This window comes from Aspergillus ruber, assembly GCF_000600275.1.
Source record: "Aspergillus ruber CBS 135680 unplaced genomic scaffold scaffold00016, whole genome shotgun sequence".
In the NCBI taxonomy this organism is placed as follows: Eukaryota; Fungi; Ascomycota; class Eurotiomycetes; order Eurotiales; family Aspergillaceae; genus Aspergillus; species Aspergillus ruber.
The window spans coordinates 400,182-424,662 of NW_024467312.1; the positions used below are offsets into that span (position 1 = coordinate 400,182).

Consider the following 24,481-nt stretch of genomic DNA (forward strand, 5'->3'; position numbering starts at 1 on the left):
TTTTTTTTTGGCTTGGCACGTTATCTCAACGAGGAGTTTTGTTAAGGCTGAATACTACGTAGCTAGCTGATTTTCTTTGGCGTTTTTGAGCTGCGAAGTCTGAGGGTTTACCACAAAAGTAGCAGCGCATCTTCAAAGTGTCCCCCTCCCCTTGGCAAACCAGCACTACGGTCTACCAGTGCTCGACATCAAAATGACGATTACTTGCGAGGTTTGCTCCTCTGAGCAATCCAAATATCGATGCCCTACCTGCGGGATTTTGAGGTACGTCTCCTTCCCAATTTTATGAAGACCTTACCAGTAATACTTTGGGACATCTCTAACTCGACCAGTTGCTCGCTCGGCTGCACACAATCGCACAAGATCTACTGCACGCCCAAACCACAAGAACAGACCCCGTCGAATAACCACAACCCCCCTCAACCTGAAACAGACGCGAACGACCTCGTAACCTCAATGAAGCAGAATGACGATCGTCCCGACCCAGCAGCAGTGCTCAAATCACCAGACCTTGAACCTCTCCTCAGCCGATATCCGCAACTCCGTGCCCAATTGCGTGATATTTACAAGACCACGTTAGAGAAAGAATGGATTGAGCTACAATACAAACCTCAGACAGGTCGAGGCGGACGCGCGAATTCAAGAGGGAGAGGCGGGTATCGCAATCGGGGACCTTGGACCCGGGAGAAGGGGTTTAATCGGGGTCTAGGAAAAGTGAGGAAATATAGGGATCAATGCGAGGCTGGGTTGGAGATTGGGAATGACGCGGAAGGGTTCATGCGATTTGTTGCGTTGGTCAATGATAGTGGCAATGGTGATGATCTGTCGCTGTCCCAGGAACCGGCATGATGGGACTGGATTGGGAAAATTGATACCCCTGGGACATGTTGTTTCTTTTTACAGGGCTCTGATCACCACGTGGCAGATGGAGAGCTTTGCTATGCTATTTTTCAGGTACGGAGTGACCGATGGCAAAGGCAAGCTGCGAACGGCTTTACTGCGGATTTACCGAGGATTTACGTTATATGTGGGTTTACTGGGTGGTGGTAACATCTGACGAAGCTACAGAAAATGTGCTCTAAAGATTATTATTGGTAAAGCTTCAAGGTAGAGCTTTATTTCGAACACTGGGAAGCCCGCAATAAAATAGAAAAGCAGAACGTGGGTCAAGGCAGTGTCTACGGAAATGAACAGAAGCAGAGGCCACGATACATCTTCAAGCCCCGATTCTCGGGTCCAGACCCAGATCCTCTCAAATTCAAGCCGGACAGCCCGCTGTCAATTGACTCAATCCAGTTCTTCTCAAGCTGAGCTCTCTGCCGGCTTGTATTATTCCCCGACCCACTCCGGCATTAGAGTGTTCCTTCGGAAATATGGGTTCGGGATCCGTCCAGTTGGCTGGCCTAAATCTGGATAGAATTCGTCCACTAAAGAGAAAAGAAAAGGCCCCAGTTTCAGCCAACCCATGTCTTTGGAGATTTCGGCTAGATTTTAGACATCAATTACGACGGCGGTGTGCTCCGTCGAGGATTCCCCGAATAAGACTAGAGACGCTGCACTCCGTACACAGGGCGAAGGATTCTGACTCGTTAGTCGTGTGATAGATTGTCTGATTTGGAATCGCCAAAGCACTCCAGGATATTTGTACTGCATCCTGTATGTTCAGAGATGTAGCGGCCAAACCGAGCTAGTCCGAGTGTCCTGCTCCCTGTACAAGCATGTACATACTCTTAACTATGTATGCCTATGCTAGTCCGTTAATCGGAACGAATGTGATTGGGAGACTATTCAAACGAGAACCTTTTTTTTCTTTTCATTTTTATTTGCTGCTCGGGAGGAATGGAGTTTGAAAGAGAGAAAAAAAGAAAAATCTTCCGCAAAGGATTCTCCAAACGGGTGAGCCCAAAAAAGTAAAGAAAATTCTCATGGTTATCGTCCGCCCCGACAAGCAAACATCTCTGCCAATGATTATGAGTCTATATAAATCGGAAAAGACGGAGTTATGATGTTCAAAGCGAGTAAAAGCACGCAGGTCAGTCGGGCTTTTTGTGTGGACTGAAATATGCAGCAGTCTCGTCTAGATGCACGTACCAAGTAGCGAGGATGGAGCATCACTGGAGTACAACATACAGACTGAGGGAAAAAAGAGAATGCTTGACGACGAAGAAACTCTGGCCGATCTCAAGCCAAAGCTCAATCATGTTTGTTCTCAGCCTGCTCCGTACCGATTTACCACATACTAAGATACTAGGCTTAACTATGCAGTTATGGTTGGTAAAGGGCAGCGGGGTATCATCATAAAGGAGACTTCCTTTCTTCGTATTTTTACTGGTAGCCATATGAATATCCTTCCCTATTCTCTCATCATTTTCTCTTTTCCCTTTAAACATTTGTTTTTGCTCCATGTGGAGATCCGTAGCGGCGGACACACCGTGGGGATAACAAGTGGTACATAGTAGCTGACTGTTATTGTTGATGTTCTTATAGTGCAGCATTTCTATTTGCGGTTTATTTATATTTCACTTATTTGCTGTTATTATTACATTATCAACCATTATATTTACTGCATATTTGCCGTTGCGGAGTGCAGTGCCGGGACAGCGTCCGGAGTACATTTTCGCTTCCGACTCAGTGAGACTTCAATCTTCCCGCTTGTCTCGCTCAATTGCAGCTCATTGCTGACCTGGACTCTGTTTCATTTTCTGTCAGTCTCTCCCCGTCGGACTTTTCTCAGTTTCAGTCAAAGAATCTCCGGGGGAAGAAAAAAAAGAACTCAAAAGGCCGAGTCGCGGGGACCGTTTATCCACAAAGTTGCGGCTCAGAACCACCTGCTCCTACTACTACCACTACTTCACCTTCTCGACTCTCCCACTTTGGAAACTACTTGAGCCACAATGGATAAGCCGGTCGGGCCTCAATATCTCACCTAGTCAAGTCATCACTTGCGCCCTCCCGATTTTGTTTGCCGTTCGATTTCGTTCCCATTGATTCCCCTGGCGTCGCACTGTCCATCTGTTCCGCGCAGACTACTCTCCTCTATACCACCAATCGTTTATTGCCAGCACCTACCACCCTCTCTCCCTCTTCTACTCGCCACAGTCATCCCTCCCCCCCTGGGCTATCTCCCGAGCATGACTTTTCAGCAGATTCGGAGAGAACGTGCTTCCAGCGACAAAGCCCAGGGCCTGCCATCGGTTTCCGTTCCGCAACGTCCTAGTCTACCCAGCAGAACAAATTCCGCTCCAGTTGGGGCGCTATTTCAATTGGATTCTTCTTCGAAAATGACATCGATGTCGACCAACGATGCCGGCTTGAAGAAACTCGTACGACAACAGACCGTCCCGGAGGAGGAAATGTTGTCTACTACCGGGAGCCCCACCGCTATCCCGCAGCGTGTGAGCGACGAGGTATGGTTTACTTGGACTGAAGGGTTATATTCCGGGGACCTAAGCTGATTGTGATATCTCGGGGTAATACAGTCATTAGTAAAGCCGGATCTTCCCCATGTGACAATTGCCGTTGCCGGTTGTGACGGGGCGGGCAAGACGACATTCATCACCAGTGCACTAGATATGAGGCAGCCGTTCAAGGGCCGACAAACAACGAAGAAGATGTCATTGGATGGATCCGTCTACCTGGTTCGCGTGTTGGAGCTATCAACCACTGAGATCACGCCTGATCCCAAGGGCCCTGTCTGGCCTCGCTTCGGCAGTGATCCGTCACCTCCTGCGATAGATGGTGTACTCGTCCTACATGATACCACTCAGCCATCGACTTTCCCGGAAACTGCGAAGCTATTAGGTGCGTTTATATTACCGTTATCTGTCTACCCCGGCAGAGTGTTGCACATTGTCCTCCGTTTGAGTCAACAAAGAATGCTGTGGCTGATTGATGAATCATTTTGCCTTCGCAGATTCCGTGGCTGCCTCCTCACTTCCGTTTGTAGTGCTTGCCAGCAAGAGCGACGTTGTTCCAACTCATAATGGGGTCCGCGACCCTGTCCTCGAACGATATGAAATCCACAAAGCAACGCCGGAATCGCCGCGATCGCAAAAGATGTGTATAGCACTGGTGTTGCGATCTGTTGTGAACAATAAACGTGGTAAGTGCTGTTCTTTCGCGCAGTTTTTGCGATCTGGAAATCTGGACCACGTTGCTTGTTTTTTTTTTTTTTTTTTTTTTTTTTTTTTTTTTCTTTTTCTTTTCCTCTTTGTCTCTTTCCTCATCTACGAATTCGCGCGCAATACATGATGTCTGCCTATTAAACAGCTCCTTCGTGCTGGTTGCGAACCTTGGGACAATCACCCCTTTTTGGCGGTCTCCCCGTGGTCGTGCTAACCCGCGGCACCAAGCCCTTTGCGCACCGCGGCCCTTTGTCTCGCCTGCCGATCAAACATGGTGCCGGGTGCAGCATGTGCCCGACATCAAAAGCCTTTTGCATCCCCGTGGCTTTAGGGATTCGATCATAGTACTAACGGTTCTTTCACGTTGATTTAGACATTGCGCTCTCGCATAACGGTCAAGCCAATAAAGCCATCACCGGGAACTCGTCGCAAACTTCCTTACAAACCAATCCCCCCATCGCGCACGGATTTCCTCATCAAGCTCGTGCAAATCAAGAACCAGCCGCTGGCGGCCCAACAACTACTAGTTCTACTGTCCCAACTCAAGGTGTAGACGGAAGCGGTGAGATCCGCAGGCCCACAGACCAGGCGAATACTAGCAGTGGTGCTACAAGTACCGGTGCCACCTCGAACGTCTCTTCAAATAATGCGCATGGCTTATCCAGGTACGCCCGGAGCAATTCGAACCCTATGCGACCGCAGACTCCACCCTCTGGGACCCTATTGAATCCGTACGACCCTTCGGCTTCAAATGGGAGTTCGCCCAACAAGGATCTCAATCGACAACAGCGACTACATACCGAGTGGCGGAACAGTGGTGGCTCGGATGCCTTCGATAACTTCTTGGCTATGGAAGAGGAAATTGATGGGCCGCGGAGCGCTCCGCCCAGTCCTGACGGAAGCAGAGACAAGACCAACGACGGGACCCCAAGCGATGTCGGTTACACTTTCGATGAGCTCGTTGATCGCTTAGTGTCGCAACCGGTATCACGGCAGGACTCGAAATTTGCGGCCATATTTTTGTGTCTATACCGCAAATTTGCGGCCCCCGCACAGCTTCTCAGCGCGCTAATCAAGCGATTCGACCGGAACGAGAAGAACAATAGCGACCAGCTCTCGCGCATTGCCGATCAGCTCCAGCTGCTAAACGTCATGGCCCAATGGGTGTCGGAGTACCCAGGAGATTTGGCGCACCCACGCACCCGGAAGCGAATAGTGGATTTTGTCTCGACACTGGAGCGCAGTCATTTCTACATGTTCGCTGCGAAGGAGGTTAGCTCATATCTCGAAATACCGGTAGAAGACGACGATGTGGGCTGGCCGTTCTCGGACAGAGATATTGAAGAATTGAATAACTCGGACACCCCGTTGGCTAGCTCGGGGCGGAATTCGCCATCGACTTTCCTCGGCGGACCAGCGTCTACCCCACAGGATGAGGAAGAAGAGGAAGAAGATCCCATCTACAACCTTAGCGCAGTGGATTTAAGTGAGGGGTTAACGGATCCATCAATGAAGCTATCCGGTCCACCATCGAGCTCGTCTCTGGTTGAGAAACCCGGCAACATCGTGAGCCAATCTTTCACGCTTTTGAGTACCGAGGCTGCACAGAAAGAAGCTCACCACCTGGAACTCTCGCCGATGATCCCGATTTCCAAGATCGTATGGCGGCAATTTATGGATTTCTCAGACGAAGATGTTGCGCGAGAATTGACAAGGCTCGACTGGGTTATGTTCAATTCATTCCGGCCACGAGACCTTGTGCGTCATGTTAGCATCTCAGGGCCGGATAAGGATAAGATTAAAAGCCTGCAAAATGTCAATCGGATGATAAAGCAGTTTAACCATTTGGCTTTCTTTGTTGCGAGCATGATTCTGCTTCGAGACAAGCCTAAGCATCGGGCTAGGGCGCTGGAGCGGTTCATGAACATTGCATTGGTGAGTTTCTTTCCTATTATTAGCATTGATGGATACTAACCAGTCAGAAACTGCGCCGCCTCAACAATTACAACTCTCTTGGAGCATTAATAGCCGGAATCAACGGTACACCAGTCCAGCGACTCTCGCAAACCCGCGACCAAGTCCCTGTCCAGGTCCAAAAGGATTTCATGAGGCTGGTTATCCTCATGGGAACCCAGAAGAGCCATTTTGCCTATCGATTAGCATGGGACAACTCATTTTCCGAACGAATCCCGTTCCTGCCATTGCACCGTCGCGATCTCGTCTCAGCCGAAGAAGGGAACAAGACCTTCATCGGCGAATGCAAGTCGCGGATCAATTGGAAGAAGTTTGAAGTTATGGGCGAAGTTGTGCTGTGCATTCAACGGAGTCAGAAGACGCCTTATTCCCAGATGCACCGGTACGATGACATCCAGCGGTTGATTTTAGATATCAAGCTGGCTGGTGATGAAGAGGTACGCTCTATCTTTCCACCTTCTTCTCTGACATCATCACTAACGAGTATAGGAACTGTATGCCCGCAGCATGCACGTTGAACCATCAGCCGGTGGTGAAACCGGACGCAAGAAGTTCGGTTGGCTACGATCGTAGCCTTTCTCTCTCCTACCCTTCTTTTACCATTTCACGTTATCTATCTACTCTAGCGGTATTTTCTTATCATATTTTACTTATTTCGACGAAAAGTTGGAGCGATGGCGACGGGTTTTTCAATTTCACATGTCTATACCATACAGTTGTGATGCCGATATGATTTTTGACGCGATGGGATGGGGTTTATGCTCTTGGATTGGGAGGTGATAGTGTTTTAGCGATTGTACCTTGTACATATGGAATACATAATAATCAGCATTACCTTGGTAGACAAGTAGGTCTGCAATATGGGTTAAGTATATGCATCACGTGATAATAACCTCCGATCATTCTCGGCCCTTCAACGATTCCTCCGCCCTCTTCACCTCACTTCTTCCCAAACAAAAGCCGAAAGCCAAAAGAAAAAGAGAAGAAAAATAAACCCACCAAAATGCCCCTAACCCCACATGCTCGCTCAACCTACCGCGCCCTCCTCCGCGAACACCCGCGCCGCTCCCTCCCAAAAACCACCACAACCCCCCTCCACGCCCGCCTCCGCGACCATTTCCGCACCACTGCGGCCACCCCGCAATTTACAAACGTCGCGACAAACCCGAACACAAGCGAGACGGATGAATGGGAGAAGATGAAGGGCAGGGTGCAGGAGGCGGAGCAGTTGGCGGTTTATGTGAGGGCGCAGAGGACGTATAAGGCGTTGGTGGAAAGATATAATCCCGGGATGGGGATGGATGAGGAAGAGAGGATTAGGCTTACGGCTAGGAGGGTGGGGTGGGATTTACCGGTTGTTGGTGGGGAGGGAGAGAAAAAGTGAGCGAATTGTGCTGGATGGGTTGGGTTGATGGAATGTTGCGAGGGGGGTACTGTCTATAGGGTACGGAATACCAGGTGTCTAAAAATACGACTGATGCTTTGGTTGGATACCTCTTTATGGTCATGTATTATATTATGTTCTTGTCAATTAATATGGGTTCTGGTGCTGTTTTTACATGTGAAAGATTGGGTATCTTGGAGTACGGACATAAAGGAAAGCATTATCTCTCATTCATAATTCTCGGCCATCAATATTCGCTATCTAAGATGTAGGTTGACAATGGCTAACCCTGGGTTGTTGGCCTTGATGCATCCAGTACAAATTCATGTTTTGACTGTCACGATTCGATTGCAGATAGCCAATTCTTCTTCGACAGTGGCTTCAGTTTGCTTGCTGGATCCAATGATTGCGGATTTTGCATCGTGTGGTATTTAATTGGATTGGCTTGACAGTATTAAGTCCTGATGTAGGTGTGTCTTCATATGCCAGGCCATTGGTATCCCGTTAGGAATCGAAGTGAAAATAGAAAGTAGACCTCAGTGTAAAGTCTCTTGTCCTGAGTTTACAAGCAGTAGCCTAGCCAGACGTCAACTGAACCTGCTCCATCTGCCTCATAAGCGTCGAGCTGCTCTCCTCATCCTCCATCCCAACCCCAACCTCAATAGCAGTCTTGGGCCGATTCTTATTAAGCCCCTCCAGCAACGAACAAGCCTTGCAAATTTTCTGACTCGAGATATACCCGCAGCGCTCACACTTACCCATAGACTGCGCCTTGACCTGCTTCGGTGTCCGGCTCTTATCGGGGTTCTTGGTCTTCTTCTTCGGCGCTGCCGCTGGGAGCTGGATCTCGGTTTCGCGAGATGCTGCGGTGTCGTCTTCGGCTAGTTTCTTCTCCATCTCTGCCATTTCGCCGCCGCTGGAACGTCCGTTTTGGCTACCGCAGCCTCCAGGTGTATCATCCTCTGCAGCTACAGCTGCGGCAGCGGGTTTCTTGGTTCCCCCATTAACTTCCGGAGGAACAAGCAGCGCCATATCCTCCCCACTCTTCACAATATCCAAAATAGAACTGGGCCTAATCTTTTCCAAATCTTTAATCAACGTCCTCGCACTCCCCCGAAACGCCTCCGGCGAGTAAATACACTCCGTACTGAAATAATCCAACTTCTTATGATGCGCATACAGCACAATCTCCTTCTCATAAGCGTACTTGAGCGGCTTGCTGCGCTTAATATCGGACGCCCCAGAGTCCGTAACGATACTCGTGCCTCGCGATAATCTCGGCAGGTCACCACGCAGCAGGTTCATCATGACCGTCTCCGCGACGTCGTCCGCATTATGCCCCGTTACGACATGCTTGATGCCCAGTCTCGCGGCGCCGCGGTCTAGCGCTTGTCGTCGGAAGACACCGCAGTACGTGCAGTTGCCCTTTTTGCCAACCTGCGCGACAACCTGGTCCATCGTCCAACCGTATAACTCCCCGTACCCGACGATCTCGAGTGGCATGTCATACTGCACCGCGTTGCGTTTCACGGTCTCCAAACTATCGTCTCGGTACCCTTTGATCCCCTCATCGATCGACAAAAGACATAACTGTAACCCGTAATCGTAGCGCTCGTTCAGAGTCTTCATAACAGAGGCGAGGACTGTGCTGTCTTTTCCGCCGGACGCGCCGATGGCGATCCGCTCATTGCGGTGGAAGAGGGAGGAAGAGGTGATAGTTTCATGGACTTCGGTTTCGAAGATGGTCAGGAAGCAGGTTTTGCAGAGTTTCTGGCGGTTTTTGGGCCGGATGATCACAGCGCGGGTAGTTTCGCAGTTGGCGCAGAGGCTGGGTGGCATTCTGATCTGTTTTTGTGGCTGGAGTAATGTTCAAAGTGAGTAAAAATTCTGGGGAAGATAGGAAGATAAAAAGATAAAAGATGACCCCGCTGTTGTGCCTGCATAAGTTGTGCTTATTCAGCATAAGGTTTTGTGCAATGGCAGCGTAGTAATAGTAAGACATTCAAGTGTACATTTTCTGTTCATTTTGCTATTACATTATTGAATACTATAGCACCCAAGCCATCAATGCATAATATACATGACAACATTCCTCAATGAACCATCCTCAACATAACAACTCACGATCACTCATAAAGCTGTGCAATCGCATTACAGCTTCATCTGCAGGAGATTCTTAATCATCTCCCGACCGGTAATCCGCGACGTCGCCCACAAAGTCGGGAAGTCAAGCGTGCTCGAAAAAGTGTCCGCGTATCCGAAGAACAGCATGGGTGGGATCCATCCACGCGCGTACTCAAGCGCAAAGCACGACTCCTCCATCTTGTACTGCTTGACCTCGCCGCGGCGCAGGTGGTGCACCGTGCCCTGCGGATAGACCTCGGGCTCGTAGGATCCGGGGACATAGGCGAGCTGGGTGCCCTGGAGGATGTTGAAATAGTCGTCGGCCGTGTGACGACCGGTGTGACCTTCTGTGCCGATGGCGGTGCCGAAGACGATCAGGTATTCGGTGATACCTATTGGAATTGGTTAGTGATGGTGATCCAAGGACGCGCGGGTTTGGTTCCAAGGTCGCGGGACTGTTGTCCATGGAACCGGGCCGACACACAACAGGCGCAGAAAGAAGAAACTTACTGGCATGGATAATGTACATGGCACCCATAGCACCGCCGGCGTTGTTGAAAACCCATTCCTCTTCCTTGTTCACGAACTGGCTGGGCACCTTCTGGTCCAACTCAGAGACGATGTAGTTGACAACCGAGCGAGTGTCATTTCCATGAGCTGCAATGGCGCGCTGGGAGACATCGTGCAATTGACCGGGTTCGAAGATATAGAATTGCTCAAGGCGCGCGTTGAGATAGGAGTAGAGAGCTGAGAAGAGTGCCAAAAAGATGGCGAAGATGCTCAGGCAGCGCAAGGAAAGGCAGCGGCAGGTCTTGCCTGCGCTGTTTTGCGAACGAGAAGACTTGGGCATTCTCAAGTTGGAATTGACTTGGAATCCGGAATATGGTAAAGGAGAGGAAAGGAGAGGTAGAGGAAATAAGTAAAAAACAGAAGATCTGTTATTGTTGAGGCGGCAAGAAACTCGGTAAGAAAATCATCCGCTCAGGCCACTTGATTGGTGGTCAGCACTCAGCTAACATCTCAACCATTGCCATTTCGACTGCCAGCTCATTGAATTGCCGCCGTGTCCATTGTCATCGAGAATTCATCTCTATATGGCTGTCATGCTGAGGGCCTTCAGTAAAGCTCCGATAGACAACCGATAGAGATGAGACGAGCCGAGGTTATGGATATGGAGCCCGCAGCAAGCTCCAGACTTTTATTATAAGATACAGATCAAAATGAACTGGAGCAATGCTAATAATAAAAGCTACAGCGACCTTCAGAGAGGACCAGCTTATTCATAGATGAATTCGGACCAACGACCGCTCTCGGTTAGTGTGAAACAGGAGAATCCGCACTCATCAAGCCGGATAATATATTGCACTATATTGGACAGCTTCAAGGAAAGCAACCCAGGGAACACGACAATGCTCGCGGTTTCAACCCGTGTCATGATGGGTCGGTTATATTGGATAGTCTCGGGTTGATTGATAGCAAAGTTGGATGGAGATGGCCGGTTAATGTACCTGGTTTTGATGAGCTCCTTGAAAAAGAGATATAAAATGTTCTCCTAGGCGTCCATCTTCACAAATCCAGTCATCACAAGCAGGTTCTTGTAGCGTCAATCATTCGTTCACTTTCAAAATGAAGTCCATCGCCGTTCTCACTTCTCTCCTTTCGCTCACCACGGCGGCCGTGATTCCCAATACCCTCACTCGTCGGGCTGATCTCTGCGGCCAGTATGTCCAGTCGAACGAAGGCGACTTCATCCTTTACAACAACGCCTGGGGCAAAGACAACGCCGAGAAAGGTTCGCAGTGCACGGGGCTGGACTCCGTCAACGGCGACACCATTTCCTGGCACGCAACCTGGTCATGGAAAGGCGGCGACGGCTCCGTGAAGAGCTTCCCCAATGCGGCCTATCGGTTTGACGCAAAGACGCTCGATAGCGTGTCGAGCATGACCACCAAGTGGGAGTGGAGGTAGGCAGGCAATAAGAAACAAGGCTTTGAGGGAAAGGCTGACAAAAATAGTTACACCGGTTCTGACCTCGTGGCCGACGTCGCCTATGACATGTTCCTCTCCTCGTCTGCCGACGGCGATGCTGAGTATGAGATCATGGTCTGGTTGGCTGCCCTGGGCGGCGCAGGCCCCATCTCCTCGACCGGTCAGTCTGTCGCGACCACGACGATTGGCGGCGTCTCATTCGACCTGTGGTCGGGCAAAAACGGCAACATGCAAGTGTACAGCTTTGTTGCCTCGTCGGAGGCTCAGAGCTTCTCTGGTGACTTGCTGGACTTCTTCCAGTACCTGGAGCAGAACCAGGGGCTGCAATCGAGCCTGTACCTGACCGACGTGCAGGCAGGCACGGAGCCATTCACGGGCTCAGGCGCGGAGTTCACGACATCCACTTACTCGGTGACTGTTGCTTGAATGGTCCCTGCCTAATTATGTGTGGCGATCGTTTGGTTGATACTGATACGGAGGTGGAATGTGAAACTTGTATATGTACATAGTACGGGTACTTTTTACCGCCACCCCAATGCAATAAAGTTTAATGAAGGACGGACAGCCATTGGCGAGATGATCGTCTCACGAGTCGCCTGTTGAAAAACGCTACTTTTGCGTGCTGGCCACTGGATCATGTCGGGTGATGTCGATGCGAAACAGTCGACGCGCCGGCCTCCTAATCTCGGACCGTTGCGGCCGATCGATGAATCGGATCATTGGGTACATAGAAGAATGTTGAGCCATGACGTCCTCTGTCATTGGTAGAGAGTAGCTCGAATTAGAAGCAGGCCAGGCGCCGGAGGGCCGGAATAGTACGCGCAGGAGAGACGGCGCTTAGTTGCACGAACAAGACAAATATAGATCAGTCGAGCAGGATGGAGTATTCTTCCGCCTGAGTAATGGCAGCGAGCAATTGAGGGAGCAGAGTGAGTCGCGTCCTTGGGGCGTTAGAGGGAGGAATGTATAGAGCCTGAACACTCACTCACTCCTGATACAGTGTATAGGGACTGTAATAAGAGGGTACAATGATATTACATCGAACATAAACTAACATTCATAATGCTAGAATGAAGCGATTGAGGTCATATATCCGCATTGAGCGACTGTACATAATAATGGGTGGCGGGAGTATCTCCAAACTACTCGGTATAGCACTCTATACAGAGTATTCCGTTCTCCGTACACAGGGATGCATTCCAGCGCCAATTCCCCCTTCCCTCATCCATGCCTCCGCTGCGATTTTCGTGTCGCCAGCCAGGCGCTGTCCTTGCAGCCTCTCCAGCCGCCCTGCGATGCGCCCGCGTCGCTGTGAAGGAATGTCTGTCTTATAAGAACATCCATGCATTCTCTTCGGTCCCTTTGTTCGGTTCATTTTCTAGTGATATCAATCGTTGTGGTTATACATACCCCTCTTTTCTCTGTTTGCCCTCGCTCATTACACTGCTTACAATTTGCCTGCTTACGGCTTTCCATCGCTTCGATTTTATTGTCAGATTGCCACCTTGAATCGTCTATTTCCTGCTGGTCGGGAACGATAAAGAAACTATTCATTATTGATTGATTGTGCTGAATCCGACAGCACATTGTGCTGACAGCCCAAACAGCACGCTTAACAACGCGTCTGATTCATACGATCACTGCAAAAGTGATATATCACTCTCTGTCGAGCTATCTATTTCATTGTGTTATTGGCATATCTATCATCTCACATCCATAGTCCAACAACATCCGTATACTTCAACCACCACCGCCATGGATTCCAAACTCACCTTAAACTCGCTTAACCAAGCGGCCCTCAACGAATTCGTCAAGCTCCCTGTCTCTCGGGACATGGTCTGCCACCTCGCCCGTCATGCATCACAGGTCATCCGCTGCGAATCACCACCAGCCAGCCCTCAGCAACCAACACCACCCAGCACACCCCCCACAGACGATGCCCTGGACAACAGCGGCGTGCCCTCACTGCCCTCGGTGGAAACATTCATCGCCTCCATTGTCACCCGCTCCCAGGTGCAAGTGCCAACTCTCATGGCATCCCTGGTCTTCCTGGAGCGTCTACGCTCACGGCTTCCACCCGTCGCTAAGGGCATGCGCTGCACCGTGCACCGCATCTTCTTGGCTAGTCTGATCCTGGCCGCGAAGAACCTCAACGACTCGAGTCCCAAGAACAAGCACTGGGCGAGGTACACGGTCGTCAAGGGGTATGATGGGTTCGGGTTCTCGTTGCCGGAAGTGAACCTCATGGAGCGGCAGTTGCTCTTCCTGCTTGATTGGGAGACTCGTGTTACGGAGGATGAACTATTCACGCACCTCGAACCGTTCCTAGGTCCGATTCGTCGTCGGTTCCAGATCCAGGAACATGAGAAGAAGAGACAGCAGGAGTTGTACAGACAATCGTGTCTGCAGCTCTCGCCTGAGAGTCTTCGTCATCAGAGTCCATCTACGCCATCCCGTCATGGTAGTCCCCGTCGACACCCCGAGCACTCGCCCACTCCTGCTTCGCGGCACTCGGTGATTGCGACGCCGTATACGCACCGCCGTGCAAACCGCTCTATCTCGCCCCCGTCAATCAAGGACGTGCCATCCCTTTCCCGCGCAGAGACATTCACATCCCTTAGCTCCTGCGCTTCTAGCATGACTACTTCATCGCGGGGTACACCAGCATCAATCAGCTCATCCAACGGCGTCGACGAAGTCCTGGTCGCAGATAGCGGCAACAGCCCCCATCTATGCACCGCTAACTATATGACCATTCCGCCGAAAGCAGATGTCAAAATGCATTCGCTCTCCCACTCGCACTCCCTGTCAAGTGATAACGTGAGCAACAAGAAGATGCGCCTTGGCCACCACTCCGGGGGATCAGGTCTCGTTGCAAGATTCCTAGCGTCGGCTTCGTATATGGGTGGACGGATTGGGAGGGCTTAGGTTTCTGTTTCTGTTCTTTCGTGTCCGTCTTTTACTGAGCTGGTCTCGTGCTTTTATTTTTGATGATTTGCCTGGTCTTGTTTGATCTGATTTCTATGATCTATAATACCCTATTTCCTATTTTTTACCCTGTTTCCAAAATCTGTTTCATGCATTGACGGCGTTTCAATTGGTGAATGTTGTTTTGGTTATAATTGATTCCCTGGATGCTACATGTTATGCTATGTTATGCTATGTTATGCCTCGCCATGTCTTTCTTTTTACTCTCATTTGTCTGCCATGCTCATGAAAACCAGTACGTACGATCTTAATCGAATGGCTCAAAATAACTTGACGATGATGATATTTATAGACTCGATGGTATAATATAGATATCCTAAATTCTCTGACATTCCGAGTATGCGAGTTGACCACATAGACTTTTCAATACAGTAAGGACAGCATTCCAATGCATGGCTGGATGTGCGCCACCGTTACAAAGCAGCATGGGGTTTCAGTACAGCCACGCGGATTCTGGATTGGTTTTCCGAGTAATGTACATGTACATCGGGTCGAGACCTGTATGGAGTGATTGATTGATTGGATGGGGTGTATTCCGTAGAGTACTGTACATTCTATGCTGACCGTCGATCGATATGGAGAAAATAAATCAAAGACAACAATTAGATGGCCGGCGCCTCCCACGAATCACGCTTGATTTTCATAACAGCCGACTGCTTGTGCGGGAATGTCACCTCACCTTCTTTGTAGAAGCCGGATTTCTGCAGATAACTTATGACCCTGTTATCGTTAGCACTGCTTTATCAAGATACGAAAAAAGAGGAGAGGGGACATACTTCTCATTATCGACCCTAGGCTCCAACAAAACCGTCTCCGTCCTCGAATCCGCCAACCAAGCATAATGCACCAACGAACTCAGCCAAATATTCACCCGGTGAGATCCCCGATATTCCTGCTCCCCAACAAGCAAATGAATTCCACGATCATAATTACCCAGGCCACCAAGCAACGGTCCCAATCGATCTTCCTTGGCCCAGTAGATCTCAAAGTATCCGAAGGGTTTTCCATCCCAGCACCCGAAGACAGGGAAGCTGTGGCGCGAGGTGAGGTTGTGGCGCAGGAATTCCTGTTGATGCTCGATGGGGCCTGCTTCGCCCCATGCGGCATTGACGCGGGGGTTGTTCATCCATTTGTGAAGAATTTCGAGGTCTGTCGGGCCATCTGTGGGCTGGGGTTGTTGCATGCCGATGGCGGATGAGGAGGAGAGGGAGTGGGTGTGGTTGGAGCCGGAGGGGGGGGTGGTTCCTGGTGACGCGGGCTGGGACTGTTTTGAGGCCGAGAAGTAGGGGACCCGGAAAGAGAGGTATTGGCCCACGCTGGGGATGTAGCGGATGTAGACGACTTCGCCTTGGTGCGGGGGCCTGGTGCGAAGTGGATGGCGCACGCCGTTCGTAAAAGTATACTGCGTTGGTGGCGGGGGGAAGTAGGTGGGTAGATGGCTTCCCGATGTAAACGGACCCTCCTTTCTCAATCTCGCTTGCTCATCCGTTGTCGGGGATGAGATCTGCTGCCGTGTAATCGACGCCGGAATCCCAGCCGGCGCAAGCGTAAACAGAAACAATCTTGGATCCAACTGCCAGAAACTCCGTCTGCTCACAAACATATTATCCCACGGCCCAGAATCCTGGTTCTCATTCGGCTCCAGCCCAACAGAACTATCCTCCGTCGCAATTAGACCCATGCGCTCAAGCTTCTGCAACAAATTGCGCTTCTTGAAGATTCCCTCGCGCTTGATGTTAATCCGCCAGTCGCCCTTGGGCTTACCCAACAGCGGGGTCTTCGCCGAGTTCGCCGAGTGCAGATGCAGATCCGGCTCTTGTTCGTGGAAGTACCACCATAGCGTGATGTAGAGGAGCAGTGCGATCTGCCGCGTCGGGGAACTAGCAGGTTTGAAGTCTTCGCTGGAGGGATCGACTGTGTATGCGATATGGAGGCAGTCATTGCGGAGGGTGGGGTCTGTGAAGCGGCGCTGGCGGTCTTTTTCGTCCTTTTCAGAGGATTCATCGTCATCGCGAGTGTAGAGGACAACGGTCCATCCTGGAGGAAGAACGGAGTGGTGGAGAGTCAGGTCGTTGCTCTTGAAGTTGAAACCGCCGAAGACGGGCGTCACAGCGAAGCTCTGCCCGTTCGGGAGGTAGCAGGTACTGTGGCGCATGCTGCAGGTGATATTTAAGAGTGATTGTACCCCTGGTAGAGAAATAAAAAAAAAAAGAGAGAAAGTAAAAAGAGACGGGGGAAGAGGGGTTTTATGCGACGGGGAAAGTGGGATGATGGGCCCCTCCAATATGACTTCGTGGTCGGCTAGTGGGGGAGTAATTGGTACTATGTGAAGCACGAATTCAAGTCATGCGATTGAGAATTTAGAATTGACTGATTGAATTTGATTGTCTATACCATAGCAAAATCAAGAGGCGAGGGTTTGATGTCATGTTCGCTCAACGTGACAAAATGGGAAAAATTGACGCTATTCCCAGTTTCTCTCTTCGTAGACACGCATTATTCATACATTCTAAGAAATACAGACTGAATCACATCTAAAACTCCTCCACCGTGGTTCCCAAGTTCCTCTCACGGGCCAGCTGGATCAAATCGCCACCCGTCACCAAATCCATCAATCCCAATCCCACACTCTTATAAATAACATTGCCCCGTTCCAGCCACTCGCGCAGACTCTTGGTGTCTTCTCCGCCGCCAGTGTCCTGACGAGATGCCTCGCGCACCATGAGCAGTTCGCCCAGCTCAACGGCCTGGTGTGGCTTGACGTCCGCCTGGATGAGCTCGCCGGCTTCCTTCAGCGCGGCATCGAGACTGTCAACCACCACGACTCCGCTGCGTTTGGCATGCTTGCGGAAACGGCGATGCGAAGTGTGCACCGCCACCTCGTCGCGCAGGATGTCCGGATGCAATTCCGTCATGTGTGCTTTGTACGATCCAATCGCGCTGACGAACCGGCCCTTGCGACGGCCTTCGTTGGAGGTGAGCAATTCGGCCGGGAACAGAGGCTGGATGGACGGAGTGCAGCAGAAAATGGCATCGGCCTTATTGACGGCATCCCCGACAATGCGAGTATAGTCGCCAAACTCACTGCTGACGGCCGAAAACTTGACATCCCCGCGCCAGCTCGCATTCTCTGGAGAATAAATGTCCCGAAGGAGCCTAGCCGCTCGATCAAACGACCGGTTGATGATGTACACCTTTTTTATCTCAGATCCGCGCAAGGTCAGCGCCAGTCGAATGTGCCAGTAAGCCTGCTTTCCGGCCCCGAAAACAGTCAGCGTGCGCACCCGGTTCCGCTTGTTGAAAAGCATGAGCGCCGTCAGCGCCGTGCGGAAGGGCGTCAATTCATGTGCATTAATCAACCCAAACGGCAAACTCTCCTCATCCAGCAACGTTACACTGCCCTGTGGTGAAGTGTCGCGGGTACCAGCCCCAGGCCACGCTCCCAACGTCTCCGATACATTAGGCGGGATGGGCTGCTGGTTGACAGTCCCCGACTGTATCGACGACCGAAGACTCGGCCCGCTCGACGAACCATTAGCATCATTCTCGTTGCTACTATCGCCATCGTCTTCGTCCTGTGATGATGCAATCGAATGATTATCTGTGTCGGACGATTGAGAAGTAGAACCCATGGAGCCTCTACCGGCGCGCGACCGGGACCGTGTTGAGGGCTTCTCGTTTTCGGAAATTTCCAGGCCGGTCTCCACGGCACACCCCGCTTTATCTGCGTCGTCTAGTGAAATCAGTTTCATCCCAATCGTGTGGCCGGTGCTTGCAGGCATAAACAGTGTTGTGCAGCCATTGGCTCGAGTAATCGCAGTTCTCGGCGGTTGATAGGATGATGAACAGCCTTGCTCTTGGGATCCGGTACTGTATTCCCTCAATGACTCTGCAAGCTTGTGCTGTAACTCAATGATCTCTTCGCGAGTCAGCGATAACAGCAGAGATCGCAGCTGCGCTTGTGAAAGGATAGTAAGCGGCATGATCCTTGCCAATTGGAATGATAGTAGGTAGAAACGAGAGTGTATAGAATAAGAAAAAAAAAGAAGTGAAGTGTTCGAGAAAGACAGTTGTTCTTCTAGAAGTTGATGGGGGGCGTTCCTTCCCTCTTCTACCACCAGTCAGCGAACAAGCACAATCAACAACGGGGCACTAGGCAGCATATATGAATACGCACGCAGTAATTTATCTCAACAGTCTTTCTTCTCCTTTTAGTCAAAGTGGGAGGGCCAAAGACGAATCGGGGAAGAATCCGGCGAGAAACAGCGACGAAGACGGCGGTTGAAGCTGCTTATGACGACAGACAAGCCTTGGCGGACCACAGTACTCGTTGCCTACAAAGACCCTTAGATAGTAATGGGGTTTATATACAAGAGAGTATCTACAGGAACATAGATGCAATATGCAGGTAAGAAAACTCCGATTGGAAGACGCTTGCATGCCGGGGAATCAATAAGAACAAAATGTCAACCTCCATAACACCAGGATATATAAAAACGTGATAAAACAAAACAACTGTATGGCAGGATTAATACCCCCACATGTCACCATCATCCTTGACTATATCGTCCTCATTCAGAACATGTAGTCCACTCTCCTTGCCTTCTCGTTTCCGCTCTCGCTTCGTCACTATCCGACTGGGCGTCAACGGCGTGACTGGTGTGAATGGCATGTACGGACTGTACGGAGTCGGCATCCCGGTCCTAGGTCCATTCATTTGTTTCGCGGGACGTTCTAGGATCGTTGTCTTGGTGGGCGGGGCGCTTTGCAGACCATAGGCATCCCGGAACGGTAGACTTCCCTGCGATGGTCCCGCATGACGTGCTGAGTATGCTGCATGGCCCGCAGCCGATAGACTCAGCGGAGGGGGTGCTGGTGTTCGTCTCATGCCTGTCGATTTCGCTGGAGGAGCTGAGACATGGATCGGAGGTGCTGGGGGAGGTGGCGGGTTGTATAGACGGGGCGTCAGCGGCGGCTGATCCTCGCCATACGACGTGTTTGTCGTGGGATCTGGTGATGCCAAAGGAGACGAGATGGACAGTTTCCGAAGAGGAAGCCGTGGCGAGCGGATCTTGCCCGAGCCCACAGATGTACGTGTGTTCGAGCTAAAAAGAGACAGCGACGAAAGCCTCCGTGATAGTCGAGAATTGCTCGATCGCGGACTGGTAGGTAATTCATTTGCCTGGGAGGGTTCTTCAAGGACCCGCGATGAATGATCCGTGAACGGGTTAGTCACTACACTCTCCTGTGATTGCAGGCTGTAGTTATGACTGTGACCACCGCTACAACTGCCGCTTTCCTTGGTATGTTCCTTCTGTTCATCATATTCCATCACGGCAGCATACAGCATCTCCATTTGTTCTTGTGCCCGGCGTCGATCGGTTGCGACCACTGTTTCATCAATGGTGGCCACACTGCCATTGTTGGATGGATGATCAAGTGTCCTAGCACTTCTGTCAAGGTTACTCCACGATCGATCGAAACCATTTGGCCGGTTTGGACTGGGCAGACTGGGCGAGATAGGTGTAACAGGACTAGGGTCCACGGTGGAAGGAGGTTTGAACGGCTTCATCATTTCCACTTGTAGCGTATAGTTCGATGCGTGCACCGTCCGTCGTAGACGTCTCCCCACGAAGAGCAATAAAGAGAGAGTAATCACAACGAACCCGACGTATGCCGCGACGAGGCCACCAACCTGAGCAGCAAGAAGAGACCGGTCCAACTCGTAGTTATCAGCACGAATAAACTTTATATCCGACGACGCAACAACTCGAGAAACCAAAAACGCGAGCAACACAAAAATGTGCATTATGGGTCGATAATCCGCAGAAGAAGAGAGATTAAGTATCACCCCGTAATCTCAACGGGCACAAAAAGCATTGGAAACGAGGCCGCACATCCCTACGTGAACAGCACACAACATCCTGGAGGGGAGCGCGTATGACGAAGGATATAACCTCCAAGTCACTGTGGGCCGATTGGCTGTGACAGTGTGAGAGAACGCATTGCCAGACACTGAGAGGGCCATTCAAGCCGTCAAGAACAGCTCCGGCGAGTGTCGTTGGTGCAATACGCGCCGGGCTGACGCACGGCACATCCCATCACACACGGGCTCTGGCCACTGAGACGCGGAGGACTTACCGTAGAGATCGTTGTCTTGAGATATTTTTCCTCACTGGTCTCATCTTTGGGATTTGCCTTTTTTAGGCTGTGATTTAGAAGGTTTGACTGAGTAGGCATATGTTGTAGACTGTGATTGGCCATGTGGGCGAGAGATACGCTAACTGTATTTGGATATTGTATGCCTTGACCACGGGGCATCAATCACTAACTATAGTAGTTAACTACCTGATCTAAGCAAATAGAGAAGGCACGATGTATAGGCATTCCAGTCAGTATTCTCGTAAACAAACCCCCAACCAGAACACCAGACGTCATTCTCTATAAAAGAGATTACATCGATATCCCAGCACGTCACCTGTCACTCGTTCAAACCAAGTAACTCTTGTCATACCTTGTCTCAAAAGCCATTCTCGCCTCGAACTCCATCTCGCCCACATTTCATCACCACCAACATGGGCCACAAAGCCTCCGTCATCCACGGCGTCAGATCGGAAGACTACTATAAGCCCGGCAATGCAATCAACGAGATCTGGATCGGTCACCTCGAACTCATCTCTCGCCTCCCGTTCGGAGACTCCGATATGGGCCAGGCTGGATGGCCGGCGGGCGGTTTCCCCAAGATTCCCTGGCATAACTTTATCATTCCTTTGAAACGCCGGGGGCTCGTTGAGGCGGACGGAAAGGATCTATATTCTGAAAGACTGGCGGGAGGGGACCGGTCGGGAGATCGGAGTGATGTTGATCTTGCGTCCCAGGCTACTTCCCTAGTACCGGCTTTGGCTATGTTGTCCCTCGTCGTCCTTGCGTTTGGTCTTCCGGTGGTTTTGAGACGGTATACTCTACCATTCAACCGGATCCGTGGGAATGGGATAGAAAAGTGCAAGCAGCGCAGGGATGGATACGCTATACGGACATGTATCGCTATTATCTCCCTCGTTACGGGCTTGTTACTTTGTCTGCTTATTTTCCAAGCCCTGACAGATGCTGAACAGCCGGGGATACTCAATAATTCGGTCATGGTGTTTGTGCAGGTGGTAGCAGTCGTTGCGGTTGGTGTTGGTTTCTGTTATTCCGTTAGGGCAGCGTATTCGCTTTGGGTGGATTGGAAGGACGTTTCTTGTTGGATTGGGGAGGATGATGTTGTTTCCGAGGGTGTTATGATAGAGGAGAATCTTCCGATGATTGTGTCTTCCTGGATGGAGCGGCAGCATCGGCCTTGATTGAAATTATTGCTTGGATTCTGTTGACGATTTTATGTCACGATTCATTTCCTATTTCTATGATATCCTTAGCGCAGCGTGTCTATAATACTCCAAATATACAGGCGGAGCCAGTCCGATTGCATCAATAATATCGTACAAACCATTCATATACCATTCATATATACAATCCAAGCCTACCTACCCTTCGAAAATAAATCTCGCCAAAACTCTCTAAACCCATAACTCTTCGACTTGTCTTCATCAAAAACATGAGAAGCCTGCGTAGTGCTCAATGAGTCTATGACAGACGATGTCTTCTGATGTACCATCGTCGACGGACCGTGAACCTTCTCCGTTGCCCTGCGTTTTATTTCGTCGGCCAGGGATGGCGCTACATCTGCGAAACAAGAGGATAATTCGCGGTCGAGACTTATATAGGGTTTTTGTGCAACTGGTGGTGCTTGGAGGTTGTATGAGCGAGCTAGTGCGTTGAGATTCTTCACTGTGACTTCGTGGTATGGGCGTTCGATAGAGAGATAATCATGGTCACGGAGAGGGGGCAAATGTGGTAGATTTTCGTCGTTCTTTTCGGGTTGTATCTCTGGGGTGGAAGAGGACGGCTCTATTGCTGACTCTGTCACGGGTTCCGAGCAATTTTCCTGAAAAGCTTTCTCAATCCTTGCCCTCTCAGCCAGTCGTGCCTCTGCGGCAGCATGTGCCCGAGCACGCCTCATCTGCTCCTCCAGAGGCCCTCCCTCGCTCGCAATCATTCTCGCAGCGTGCCTCCTCCAGTCAGCGCGTAAGCGCTGACGGAACCGATCGACCTCTTTCGCGAGCTCTTGCTGCTTCTCGATCCACGGCGGAACAATCTCCTGTCTCTGGATCATCTTGTTCATGAGATACTCAGTTGTATCCATGAACGCGTTGTTTGCATTATGGTCGACTTCGGTATTTATACCCTTGCCTCGTTTGATGTTCTTAAACTGCCCCCGCGCGATGGCATCTTCGATTCGTTCGTTGGCAAGCGACGCGAAGCCCTGGACGGACACGGGCATTGGTCGAGCACCTGGCGTGAATCTCTCGCGCAGCTCTTCCCGTATACTCTCGCGTTCTTTGTCTGTAAGTCCAGGGCTCTGGCTTAGATTGAAAATGGCGGTACGCTCTTTGGCTTCTGCGATCCGGACACCGGGCGAGAGTTTGCGCTTGGGGCTGATGCGGAAGTCGACGGGATTAGGCTGGGGGATTTTATAGGGAGTGCGGATTGGTTTCGGCTTCGCGTCATCTAACATTCGGAGAGTGATGTCGGGGAGTTCTTCTGCTCCAGACCAGGGCGTGGATCCGGCGATGTCTTGAGTTCCTTGTCCGGCGCTCTCCTATGAGCTAGTAAGCAATCATGCCAATATAAGCCCTGTAGCTCGATGAAAGACATACCGGCATATTTACAATCGAATAAGCAGCAGCATACTCATTCTTGAACGTACTCCCAGCAAGTCTCTCCTCGAGCTTTGCCTTTAGATCCTCCGAAAACCCCGCCTCCTGTATATTCTTGCGCGCGGATCGTCCTCCTTCCAGCAATGCGTCCTCTGTCATCTCTGAAAATCTCCGCGCCATAGCACTTTCATGCTGGGGCTCGTTTTGAGACGATGACCCATCTTTCTTCTCGTCGTTGCCATTCTGCTTCCGGACGTTCGATGTAGAGAAGCTCCTCGAGACGAAAGTCGATCGCTGTTGATGTACAGCTCCGCACCGAGCAGGGATCTTAGTTAAATTCAACACAGATGCATACTTCGCACCCATATCCATGATACTCCAACGAAAACAAAAACAGCAAGAATTCGCCTCTGTCAAGCACAATTTAATGACTTCAACTATGCTCTGAGCGGCGACATTTGTATAGACCGCTTATGTCAGCCGCCGACAAAGTCTTGGCATCTCCGAAGCCTTTCCGACGCTTTTGATGCGGATGCTTTTCTCCGGTTGTCTATAGTTGTTGTCCCTCAATTTATTTCTTTTTTCCCGTCGAGCCGGGCGATAACCGTCAAAATGCCTGCCAAGGGTGCCTCGACCCGTCTCAACCCCGTCCGTTTGCAGACCATCCCTCATCTCCGGGTCCGCCGTCCGAATCAACATGAGCAGAATCCCTGCGTGACCGTGATGTCCACGATGTTGAGTATGTCTCGAAATATAGCACCTGCTTGGTGGTTACGCTTTAAGAGGATATATTGCGTTAGATAGAATGGGGCTGACAGGCGACAATAGGCTGCTGGGCTTCGTCGGGGTTCGGTTCGGAGAACTGTGCGGCGATTGAAACGCAATTGAAGAAGTGCATGGATCAACCGGTGCGTATTACTGAACCTCTTGAACTATTTTATACTGAGTATATGCTAATTCTACTTGTTCTGGGAAAAACAGAAATCGCAGGGCGAGAAGAAGAACACCATCAACTACCACCTTATGAGAATGTACCCAAAGGTCGTTGGGCCCCAGAAGAGGGATGGCAAGCTTGGTTAAACGAATTCTTTTTGCTGGACTGCTCCCTGGCATGCATGGATATACAACGATGATTCTTGGCT

General features: G+C 50.6%; 13 protein-coding genes across 13 annotated transcripts; 7 read left to right on the top strand and 6 right to left on the bottom strand.

Moving 5' to 3' along the window:
- Positions 1-193: 193 nt before the first annotated feature.
- On the top strand, positions 194-849 carry EURHEDRAFT_403431 (zinc finger HIT domain-containing protein; the record flags this gene model as incomplete). The annotated part of the gene is made up of 2 exons (XM_040780214.1): positions 194-264; positions 333-849. The coding sequence occupies 2 exons, from the start codon at positions 194-196 to the stop codon at positions 847-849; spliced, it is 588 nt and encodes a 195-aa protein (XP_040638162.1).
- A 2,161-nt stretch (positions 850-3,010) lies between these two features.
- EURHEDRAFT_91945 (putative Ras guanyl-nucleotide exchange factor RasGEF) lies at positions 3,011-7,008 on the top strand. The gene is made up of 6 exons (XM_040787691.1): positions 3,011-3,407; positions 3,480-3,801; positions 3,914-4,099; positions 4,498-6,059; positions 6,107-6,535; positions 6,588-7,008. Exons 1-6 carry the CDS (start codon positions 3,132-3,134, stop codon positions 6,669-6,671), a joined length of 2,859 nt encoding a protein of 952 aa, XP_040638163.1. The 5' UTR covers positions 3,011-3,131; the 3' UTR covers positions 6,672-7,008.
- A 93-nt stretch (positions 7,009-7,101) lies between these two features.
- On the top strand, positions 7,102-7,482 carry EURHEDRAFT_502142 (LYR motif-containing protein; the record flags this gene model as incomplete). Its single annotated transcript, XM_040785776.1, has 2 exons — positions 7,102-7,251; positions 7,297-7,482. The coding sequence occupies 2 exons, from the start codon at positions 7,102-7,104 to the stop codon at positions 7,480-7,482; spliced, it is 336 nt and encodes a 111-aa protein (XP_040638164.1).
- Positions 7,483-8,058: 576 nt separating this feature from the next.
- On the bottom strand, positions 8,059-9,321 carry EURHEDRAFT_378354 (putative PP-loop ATPase superfamily protein; the record flags this gene model as incomplete). Its single annotated transcript, XM_040779064.1, has 1 exon — positions 8,059-9,321. The coding sequence occupies one exon, from the start codon at positions 9,319-9,321 to the stop codon at positions 8,059-8,061; it is 1,263 nt and encodes a 420-aa protein (XP_040638165.1).
- A 312-nt stretch (positions 9,322-9,633) lies between these two features.
- Positions 9,634-10,456, bottom strand: erg2 (C-8 sterol isomerase ERG2; the record flags this gene model as incomplete). Its single annotated transcript, XM_040784468.1, has 2 exons — positions 9,634-9,998; positions 10,117-10,456. 2 exons carry the CDS (start codon positions 10,454-10,456, stop codon positions 9,634-9,636), a joined length of 705 nt encoding a protein of 234 aa, XP_040638166.1.
- A 776-nt stretch (positions 10,457-11,232) lies between these two features.
- Positions 11,233-12,021, top strand: xgeA (putative endoglucanase; the record flags this gene model as incomplete). The annotated part of the gene is made up of 2 exons (XM_040784469.1): positions 11,233-11,570; positions 11,622-12,021. The coding sequence occupies 2 exons, from the start codon at positions 11,233-11,235 to the stop codon at positions 12,019-12,021; spliced, it is 738 nt and encodes a 245-aa protein (XP_040638167.1).
- A 1,119-nt stretch (positions 12,022-13,140) lies between these two features.
- On the top strand, positions 13,141-14,947 carry EURHEDRAFT_92443 (cyclin). The gene is made up of 2 exons (XM_040787693.1): positions 13,141-14,818; positions 14,895-14,947. Exon 1 carries the CDS (start codon positions 13,351-13,353, stop codon positions 14,521-14,523), a length of 1,173 nt encoding a protein of 390 aa, XP_040638168.1. The 5' UTR covers positions 13,141-13,350; the 3' UTR covers positions 14,524-14,818; positions 14,895-14,947.
- Positions 14,948-15,185: 238 nt separating this feature from the next.
- EURHEDRAFT_457804 (GNAT family N-acetyltransferase) lies at positions 15,186-16,738 on the bottom strand (the record flags this gene model as incomplete). The annotated part of the gene is made up of 2 exons (XM_040784457.1): positions 15,186-15,303; positions 15,360-16,738. The coding sequence occupies 2 exons, from the start codon at positions 16,736-16,738 to the stop codon at positions 15,186-15,188; spliced, it is 1,497 nt and encodes a 498-aa protein (XP_040638169.1).
- Positions 16,739-16,784: 46 nt separating this feature from the next.
- EURHEDRAFT_92503 (putative proline utilization protein PrnX-like) lies at positions 16,785-18,871 on the bottom strand. Its single transcript, XM_040787694.1, has 2 exons — positions 18,761-18,871; positions 16,785-18,694 (listed from the first exon to the last, which is right to left on the bottom strand). Exon 2 carries the CDS (start codon positions 18,564-18,566, stop codon positions 17,118-17,120), a length of 1,449 nt encoding a protein of 482 aa, XP_040638170.1. The 5' UTR covers positions 18,567-18,694; positions 18,761-18,871; the 3' UTR covers positions 16,785-17,117.
- EURHEDRAFT_92215 (uncharacterized protein) lies at positions 18,840-20,506 on the bottom strand. The gene has a single exon (XM_040787692.1). It carries the CDS (start codon positions 20,390-20,392, stop codon positions 19,112-19,114), a length of 1,281 nt encoding a protein of 426 aa, XP_040638171.1. The 5' UTR covers positions 20,393-20,506; the 3' UTR covers positions 18,840-19,111.
- Positions 20,507-20,834: 328 nt separating this feature from the next.
- Positions 20,835-22,104, top strand: EURHEDRAFT_413293 (uncharacterized protein). The gene has a single exon (XM_040782132.1). It carries the CDS (start codon positions 21,159-21,161, stop codon positions 21,924-21,926), a length of 768 nt encoding a protein of 255 aa, XP_040638172.1. The 5' UTR covers positions 20,835-21,158; the 3' UTR covers positions 21,927-22,104.
- On the bottom strand, positions 22,103-23,519 carry EURHEDRAFT_516035 (DnaJ family domain-containing protein; the record flags this gene model as incomplete). The annotated part of the gene is made up of 2 exons (XM_040786432.1): positions 22,103-23,281; positions 23,340-23,519. 2 exons carry the CDS (start codon positions 23,517-23,519, stop codon positions 22,103-22,105), a joined length of 1,359 nt encoding a protein of 452 aa, XP_040638173.1.
- Positions 23,520-23,951: 432 nt separating this feature from the next.
- Positions 23,952-24,419, top strand: EURHEDRAFT_457644 (mitochondrial 37S ribosomal protein mS37; the record flags this gene model as incomplete). Its single annotated transcript, XM_040784449.1, has 3 exons — positions 23,952-24,078; positions 24,168-24,247; positions 24,321-24,419. 3 exons carry the CDS (start codon positions 23,952-23,954, stop codon positions 24,417-24,419), a joined length of 306 nt encoding a protein of 101 aa, XP_040638174.1.
- Between the last annotated feature and the right edge of the window lie 62 nt (positions 24,420-24,481).